Below are 9,528 nucleotides of genomic sequence, written 5' to 3'. Positions count from 1 at the left end.
TATTATTCTATAAAATGTTCAACGCTTATAACTAAGTCTCTAAATGCCTCCCATCTTCTCTGTCTTTCTCTCTCCTTTTTTAACTCCTTCCTTATTTTTAATTATAGAATATATATATTTTTTATTTTATATATTTAACTGTATATTTCGGAGGATTATGACCAACAAGCCCTTCTGAGTTTTTCTTGCTCTAGAGAGGTCGGAGTAGTTGTTTTTTTTGTTGTTTTATTTTCTCGTCCTTCATGAAAAAGCTGCTCATTCATCCGTGAGATATTTGAAGTAGCGTTGAGCTCCAGCCAAGTGTCACGTATCTGTTAAGACAAACGTTTTGAGTATTAGAAAGTTCAATTGATTGATGATTTTCTTAACTTATGTTTAAGTCTCACTTAAACAGAAAAGGTTGATGAATGTCAAAACCAATGATTCATCTAACGTCATAACTGTTTCTACGGCGATTTAATATACGGTAAAACTAAAATTACAGAAGCTTTGGTTATTTATTTAACAGACAGAAAAGAAAACATGGAACGTTTTTACAAATTTGATTCAAGAACTTTAGTGGTTAATATTATGTCTACATATTAGCTCTTAGATTAAACTCTTGTGGGCTATTTTTCTACTTATTTACACAAAGAAATTCACCAGGGTGTCCAAACTTTTTTTCTGAGGGCCACATTTGATGAATTGAAAACAAGCGGGGGCCAAATATGAACATCTAACGCTATTGTTATTTCAAAATAAAAGCTCCTTTGAACTTCACGGACAAAAATAAGTATCTAGGGATCAGCATTGACAGTCAGCATTGCTTTACTTTGCTTTTTTCCCCATTAGACTTGTGTTTATTACATTTTTAAAATGACTTATACAGTTTGTAACGCTAGTTGAACCAGGCATTCAAATCCTCCATAGATAACATTAAAATGTATAGTCCAAAGTAAGGAATGCTATTATTGAAAAAGAGATGGATAATAAGACGCAGAAGAAATGAAGCGGTAGAGATACAAAAAGAGCAATAGATGCAGATAAATGGTAATTAAAGGGATAGATCAAGATAAAATGCTGTTTTATTTGATCAATGTTTTAATCCTTTTATTTTGGTACTTTTAACGTGTGGTAAAATAGCAAACGAGGGTCTCCTTTGATCAAGTGATATCTAGATATGGTTAAGTTAAGTTAAGGACGAGTTCTAACCTCAATAGCTGTTTGTTTGTACGGCCAATAAAAGCACTTTAAGATATTCCATGTTTTATTTTATATCACGATACAACTTGAGATAGAGGTGATGGATCGTGATGATACATGTAGAGATGGAGAACCAAGAGAGATGGCTGGAGATACAGATGGACAATGATCGTGTTCACAAGAGATGGAGAAGATAAAGATGTAATATTGTTATGAATAGAAGGAGGAATTCAAGATTGAAGATCAGCACTATAATCTACAGTAATCTGTGATGTAGTCAAAGATAAAGTCCTGAACACGATAATAAAAAATAAGATGTTTAAAGTGTTCACTAGAGAAAAGGAAATCTTTTTAAAATAAAAGAAGATGGAGAAGATAAAGATGCAGGAGGTAATATTGTTATGAATAGAAGGAGGAATTCAAGATTGAAGATCAGCAGAATGATGATGATCTGGAATAATGTGTGATGTAGTCAAAGATAAAGTCCTGAACACGATAAAAATAAGAAGATGGAGAAAGTTAAGTGTTTTTTTTCTTCCTTCTACTTTCCAAGTCGCTCATAAATCTCGCGGTGCGGGGAGAGGGTGAGAGGGTGAGGAGTGGGGGAGGCGCCGTGCGTCGTGCGCTGCAAGGCTTGGCCACGGATTTGTGCGTCAAATTAGAAACCATTCGAACGCGGACTCGAACCCAAATACTGACTCGGGTCGGATTTGTTTCCTCGCGGATCTCTGTGGGAATACAGAACCAACGTTTGCGCTCGAGACCCCCCCCCCCCCCCCCGACCACCTCCTCCTCCCTCTTGGGGTCCACAGGAAAAAAAAAAAAAAAAAACTGAGGGAGGGATTGGAAGCGACGGAGGACTTTCTGAGGTTCTGCGGGTTTCTCTCTGGTTCCGGGAGCCTTCGGGGGGGTGATGCTGCTGGGTGGGGACAGTGTTCGGTTCGACCCCCGCGGCAGAGAAGACGATGCGAGCCGTCGCTCCATCGAAGCCTCGTTTTTTCCGAGCCAGAATTGATGATGATGATGGTGGTGATGATGCTGGTCTTCTTCTGCTCCTCCGGATCCTACACGTCCGGGATTCTTCTCCACACCTTGGATTATAGATGATTGTTGTGGACACATTTTATTTTATTTTGCTTTTTCATCCCATCAACTTTCAAGGGGGAGATTTAAATCCGTCTATTTCTGTGCGTTAGTGCGCGCGCTCACGCCCCAAAAAAATCCACCGAGCGACGCCTTGTTGAGGAGGAGGAGAGCAGAGGAGGAGGCAGGAGGAGGCAGGAGGAGGCAGGAGGAGGCAGGAGGAGGATGCCGCACCGTCCATCATCAAATATCAACAAATCACACCAGGCGCGGATTCTTTTGGGGGAACCCCCCCTCATCTGGCGGGGGCTCACCCAGTGATTGGTGGCTGTGGACACATCCAACTCCGCCAATATATGGCACACAAATAGATGAATTATTAAAGATTCACTCTTATCTTCCTTCTATTTTTAACTCGCTGGGAAAAAAATGGGTCTCTAGGAAGGAGAGAAGACAACTGCAGATGCTGTCAAGATGCTGTGTGGAGTGTTGAGAGGAGGAGGAAAGACGCAGTCTCCTTGTTTATTTATCTCTGGAAATTGATCGATCTGAAATCACTCCAGGAGAGCTTCTCCTTTTTCTTTTTTTTTCCTTTTTTCTTTTTTTTTTTTAACTTGACTCAGATGCTTCACCTTCTGTGGAGGCGACTGGAGAGGAGGCCTAGACAAACATCATTTGCCATTCCAAACATCAGATACACTGTGATCTCCCCCCTCCCTCCCTCCCTCTCTCTCGCGCCCCCTCCAAATGGAGGCATCCTCTAGTCGCTGAAGATCTGACAAGGAGGCTGTGAAGAAACCAGAGCCAGAGCCGGTCTGCATGTTGAGCCCGATGCTGATGGGCTGGTGGCATGTGGAGGTCCCGTTCTGAGCTCCCTCCTAACCTCTGGTGTTTGGTGTCTGCAGAATGGCGCGCTTTGGAGACGAGTTACCCAACAGGTACGGTGGAGGAGGAGGTGGCGGCGGCGGCGGCGGCGGTGGCGGGGGTGCCGGAGGACAGGGGGGGCCCGGACGCGGCGGAAGCCGGCAAGGGGGGCCCCCCGGGGCTCAGCGGATGTACAAGCAGTCGATGGCCCAGAGAGCCCGGACAATGGCCCTGTACAACCCCATCCCCGTCCGGCAGAGCTGCCTCACGGTCAACCGCTCCCTCTTCCTCTTCAGCGAGGACAACATCGTGAGAAAGTACGCCAAAAAGATCACAGAGTGGCCATATCCTTTCAACTTGGCGGTCAAGGTACTGGTGTGTGTGTGTGTGCTGAGGTGTGGTCGGTGTGTAAAGCATGACATTTGAATCACAAGTTTGAACTTTGACTGAGCAAAAGATTGACACGTTCAAAATGGTTGGAATCTTCATCATGTGACCGAGCGCGGACTTTTAAAAAACATATTTCATTCTTTAAGATGATTAAGGCATCACTTAATCATTAAGTCATTTTTTTTCCTTGTCCAAAGTACCTTACTACTGACTTGAATGTAGTATTAATATTTGTTTCATGGCTTGTGTCATTAAGCTTAATGACTCATTTTGATGTATAACTTCATTTATTTATCTTGACTATGATCCTTAGAGTTTCTTAAATGGTTATAAAGAGCATGTCCATCGTAAGTCAGTCATTATTTGTAAAGCGCTTTTATAGACCAGGGTCACAAAGCGCTCTAACAATCAAAAACTATACACAGTTAAATGACATACAGATTTAAAAACTCTTAATGGTCAAGGGAAAAGCACAAATAAAAAAGGTCTACAGATGTTTCTTGAAGGAGTCAGTAGATCTTCAAACACAGATGTTTCTTGAAGGAGTCAGTAGATCATCAAACACAGATGTTTCTTGAAGGAGTCAGTAGATCATCAAACACAGATGTTTCTTGAAGGAGTCAGTAGATCATCAAACACAGAGATGGTTCCAAAGCTTAGGAGCAACAGTCTGGAAGGATTTCTCTCCTCTGGTCCTGAACCGTGTTCAGGAACCATCAGTAGATTATGATCCACAGACCTCAGAGCCCGAGCTGGGGTGTAAGTCTGGATCAGATCACTGATGGAAGGTCTGACCATGAATAGATCTGAAAGAACCAGAATTTTAAAGTTGATCCTGAAAGAAACTGGCAGCCAGTGAAGCGTTTTAAGGATGGAGGAAATGTGAGTTCTTCTACTAGAGCGGCTCAGAATTCTCTCTTTTGTATTAACTGCAGGCGCGCCAGCTTACACTGTCGTTTTATCGTCCATTTTACATGTTTGTCTCTATTTGTGTTTAGTGCATTTGTGTGGGTTTTTGGATGTTAACGTGTAGTTACTAGAGAAGAAAAATGGATCCCATTTAAAGCAGGTAGTCTTAAGTTTTAAGTTTCTTTTGAGTATCGACTCAATCAACTATCATGACCCTATTGTGAATTTGTCACAAGTTAGATCAGTTAGATGAGGCCACATTCCAAACTAGAGGTATGTTCATATATAGACTTGAAACACCAGCCAAAGTTGCGAAACGAAAGCTTTAATTCACACGTCAGCACCGGCAGCCAATGATGACGCGAGTCGACGGGACGATGATGCCGCTGCAGATCTGATCGCCGTGGCAGCAGCATGACATCACGATGTCGCCGCTGAAGAACACCCGTGTCTAGCACGGTGACCCCCGGTTTGAGTCGGTGCGTGTTTTAAGCGGGGCCCGAGTTGTAGTCAAGGCTGAGTGCTGATGTCAGCATTTATACAAGCTTAAGCACCATCGTCCAGAGGGAGAGGAAATGACTCTCGTCCCGCGCTCGTTACTACTGACCATTTATGGCTCGTCCGGAGAGATGGCGGTGGGAAAACCTCTTGGTTTATTTCTTTATTTTTCCGTCGACGTCTCGCTCTATAATTAGGAAATGAGCGCAAACTGACACCCACACGTCTCGTACCTACGTGGACACGGACGTGAGTTTTTATGAAGCAGTTGTTGAAGAAGAGTCTGGTGTCATAAGGCGTCTTGTTGCAAAGTTTGTCCCTTAAAGTTAAAAAACTAAATTCTGCCGTGGCTGTACTTTTCCTGCCTGTCCTATATTTCTTCCTCTGTTTCCACTTGAGAATGAATGCTGACGTTAACTCCCGGAGATAAGTGAATCTTTATGCTAAAAACTTTAGGAAGAGTGATTTATAGCAGCGTCTTATGTGCTAACTCCTGGAATAGATTTAATTTTAGATTGGTGACAGGCTGCTGGTGGAGGAGGGAAGGAGAAGAAGAAGAAGAAGAAGAGATAGATGGACAATTACATGCTTAAATAAGTTCCTACAAGTCCAGGATTGTTGTGTTGTGTGATAAGAGTTAGTTACAGTTATCGTAAACATTCACTTGACTGTATTAGATAGTTCTTCCATGACTCTATATAATCTGTAATATTAACACTTTTGTTTTACTTTTAAATCTGTTGCTTTTAAATCGTTGTAACCGTATTAGCATAGAATTCCTTTTTTTCTAACCAATAAAATCATGACTTTGAAAACGTGCTGCATAATCCACATGATTTGATTCTTTTAAAAAGTGATGAATGTTTGGGTGGAGATAAATTGCCAGTGACTCAGCTTGGGTTTTTGGCAAGGACAAAGTAAAGGTCGTCCACACTCCCGCCAAAAGTCATCAAGCTTTTCTGCGGGCGTTTGAAAACATATTTTCAGAATTGCTTGATGAGCCGGCGATATAGTTTAAAGTGATTTGTTAACACGTGGGTTTGTTAGAAATACAGAAAAAAAACGATCTTTAATTTAAGAAAATGCTAAGCTTTTTGCTATTTTAAAGTTAATGTCTAATGGGAGTAAATCCTGTTTTTAAATGCAGGTTAAAATTCGATTGTAAAACTATTTTCCAGAAAGTAAAATCTTATTTTAATATAATGATACCATTTTACAAAATGGATTTAATGTATTTTAGAAAATCTCATTGCAGCCAAAAATAAGTGACCATGTTGTTTGAACAACGTGTTAACAAAATCAGTTTACAATTAAAAAATCCTGGCTTTTGTAGTCTACGTTTGATTTGTTCAACTACAACCAAATAAATACACCTTAATTCATAGTCTTAGAATGTTTTTTTCCCCACCATTTTTTCCCTGCTACCTTAATGTATGTAGCAGTACGTTAAACGGCCACTTGGGGAATTTAATTTCCCGCCCCTTCTCAATTTTTATACTTTTCATTTTCAGTATCACTAAAGTTTTAGGATCCATAGTCTAGACGTGATTTGTGAATGTTTGCTCTGACAACTCACAGGTATCATCAATATATAACACAAAGTTTTTAAGAAGAGCTGAATAAAAAATAGGCCGTTTGAAGGGAAAAGAGGTCAAATTTAAATCATAACGTTTCATGTCCACAACCAATAGCTGGTCACGACAAACAGACTCATTTTGAGAAGTTTTGTGTTTAAAGAAGTTCCTCTTTTTGCCTTTTTGAAAGCAAATCGAGCAGATCGCAGCGTCTCTCCATCTGGACCGAGCCAGGCGGCGCCGGTTGGCACTGACTGTAGCTCCGTCCACCAGAAACCCAGAGGACTTCATTATACCTCCCTCTCCAGCTCTCTCCTCGCCGTCCTTTCATCTTCTCCTCTTCTCCCTCTGTTCCGCTCTGTCCTTTTGCTTTTCCTTCTTCTACATGTTTAGAAATATCTTCACAGCTTCATCTTTGAGACATTTATTTGTGGAGAGAAATCCAATTCACTGTGGAAATATGTTTGTTTAATGGTCTTCATGTGCATTTTGAATCTAAAACATCCATTTCCTGCTGACGTTCTTCAAACCAAATCATCATCCTTTTAAATAGAACCTCTAAAATAAAAGTCTAATAGAGATTATATGCATCTTCGGTGTCGATGTCAGGCTGAAATGTTCTGTATTGCCCTGTAACGAGATCTTTATCCAGAATGTGGAGTATCTTTGGGTTTTGCTCATAGGTGAAGGGAGTGTGAGTGATCTGTGATACTCTGTGTAGTTACTCTACAAACTAAATGTTTCGGTTTGTTTATCTGATAACACGATAAAACTAAAACACAAGATCGAACTTCTAAAAAACACTTTAAAGTGATAAACACATACATGAATAGATAGATGAATCTACGGATGAATAAATGCAAGAATAGATAGATGAATAGATGGATATATAGATAGATGGATGAATAGATGGATAAATAGATGAATACATATGGATGAATAGATGGATGAATAGATAGATGAATAGATGGATTAACAGATGGATGAATAGGTGAATACATAGATGGATGAATAGATGGATGAACAGATGGATAAATAGATGAATACATAGATGGATGAATAGAAGGATGAATAGATGGATGAATAGATGGGTATATAGATATATAGATGGATGAATAGATGGATGAATAGATGGGTATATAGATATATAGATGGATGAATAGATGGATGAATAGATGGATGTATAGATGGATGAAGAGATGGAAGAATCGATGGATGAATAGATAGATATATAGATGATTACATAGATGGATGAATAGATGGATGAACAGATGGATGGATGAATAGATGGATGAATAGATAGATATATAGATGATTACATAGATGGATGAATAGATGGATGAACAGATGGATGGATGAATAGATGGATGAATAGATTAATACAGAGATGGATGAATAGATGGATGAATAGATAGATGAATAGATAGATGAATAGATGGATGAATAGATAGATGGATGGATGAATAGTGGATGGATGAAAACTAGTGCAAGTATTTTGAGACAATAAACTTTCGTTCGATCCTCAACCATGAGTCTTTTTCAACTGTGTGGCATCACAAACTGTAACCTATTGATTGGATCTAATGCTGATTTTTACACTGAAAATCATTGAAATTAGATCCTTGGGGGAGGTATGTGCTCTCTCAGTGTTTTCCTTGCCTAATAACTGTGTTTATATTTCCTAAACTGAAATGTAAACAAACAAAAGATGGTAGATTTATATCATTAAACATAGAAAACATGACAAAAATAAAAGAAAAACTACAATTAAATAATAATGAGTGTCGATCACTTAATAAGAGTAAAGCAAAGTGAAGATAACCATGTTTTATTTTAATTACACTCATTTAAGGAGGAGGCTGAGAATAAATATAATAATTTTAATGGTTATAAATATATTTACTGTAACATAGAGAAGGATATTCATGCACAAGCCTACGAGGAAAGGTCAGTCGGTGGCCTGGCTTCAGTAGTGTGTCATGGAAGCAGCCAAATCCGTTCATACTAGTCACGGCTCACACACTCTGTGTGAGTTGTGTGTGCGTGGGTGTGTGTTGGAGGCAGGTTATTCTCCAACACCTGTTCACCAGGATCCCTTACCTAAGGTTCCAAGTGTCCACACACACACACCCTCTCACACACAAACGGTCGTCGGCAGGAAGACCAAAAAAAAAAGTTCAACATTCAATATCTCTCCTTCTACATCCCGCCCTCGCTCGCGCATTAATCCAATTTGGTGACATAATGACACGTTTGATCGTGGCGTCGCTAAAGATACCACGTAATCATGCTAGTTTCAGATTCCCGCCCTTTTCTTAATTAATCTTCTAGTTCATGATTTGATTTCAATCCTAAATGACTGCGAATACAAACGCTTGGTTTTCAGTTTCAAGTCAAGGTTCTAACCCGCGATATATCCCCGTGTATGGTCTCAATGCATGTTGTTAAAAAATGAATAATACACCTGATTAAACATAGTCAGATCAGGAAAATGTTTTTAATGTAAATCCTTCATGGAGCGTGTATTTTTAAAAAACCCTTTGTAATCAGCATTTAGACTGGGGTTGTGTTCCAGTTCCAGTTTCTAGTATTTTGAGTACACAAGTGCGTCCTAATTAGCAGTGTACGAAAAAATGTAGTGTGTAATGAGCACTTAAATGGCCCCGAAAATTGAGTGTTGATCGATGGCGACTTTACCCCCATTTCATCTTAGTGACGTAGATGACGATTAACGGAAGCGTCTTCGGAGAAGATACCGACGTGAATGTCTCGAGAAAACACTCGTTATACCACAAAACAATGAAACACAACTTAAGAACTTGTTTTAATTGGCGAAAAGTACTAGTCAAGTGTCTATGATAGTGTTACAACTTCTGGTTGCAATCAGTGTTGCAAAAAGTAGTAGAAGAAGAAGCTGTCGGGTCATTTCCTGTAAGAATGTAGCGGCAGTGTTTGATTTGAGACAGTACTACATGTTGAAAATCTGCGTACTGGACAAGTACTCGCACTTCATCTAATGGCTGTTCAT

The 9,528-nt window shown here is 39.9% G+C and overlaps 1 protein-coding gene across 5 annotated transcripts in view; it reads left to right on the top strand.

The window, feature by feature from the left end:
* The first annotated feature begins 2,470 nt into the window (after positions 1 to 2,470).
* The window catches only part of cacna1ab (calcium channel, voltage-dependent, P/Q type, alpha 1A subunit, b), a 114,963-nt gene continuing 107,905 nt past the window's right edge, over positions 2,471 to 9,528 (top strand). For 3 of the 5 annotated variants that reach the window (XM_087810197.1, XM_087810180.1, XM_087810171.1), the window contains exon 1: positions 2,473 to 3,467. In XM_087810197.1, the coding sequence (XP_087666323.1) occupies positions 3,172 to 3,467 (296 nt within the window). In that variant the 5' untranslated portion in view covers positions 2,473 to 3,171. Of the gene's footprint in view, positions 3,468 to 9,528 lie in introns of all 5 variants that reach the window. The other 2 variants (XM_087810163.1, XM_087810188.1) reach the window with 2 other exon arrangements.

The sequence above is a fragment of the Callionymus lyra genome, chromosome 1 (genome assembly GCF_982586985.1).
Source record: "Callionymus lyra chromosome 1, fCalLyr1.hap1.1, whole genome shotgun sequence".
Lineage (NCBI taxonomy): Eukaryota > Metazoa > Chordata > Actinopteri > Syngnathiformes > Callionymidae > Callionymus > Callionymus lyra.
The sequence above is the reverse complement of the archived record's forward strand: the minus strand, read 5'-3'. Positions and strand labels throughout refer to the sequence as shown.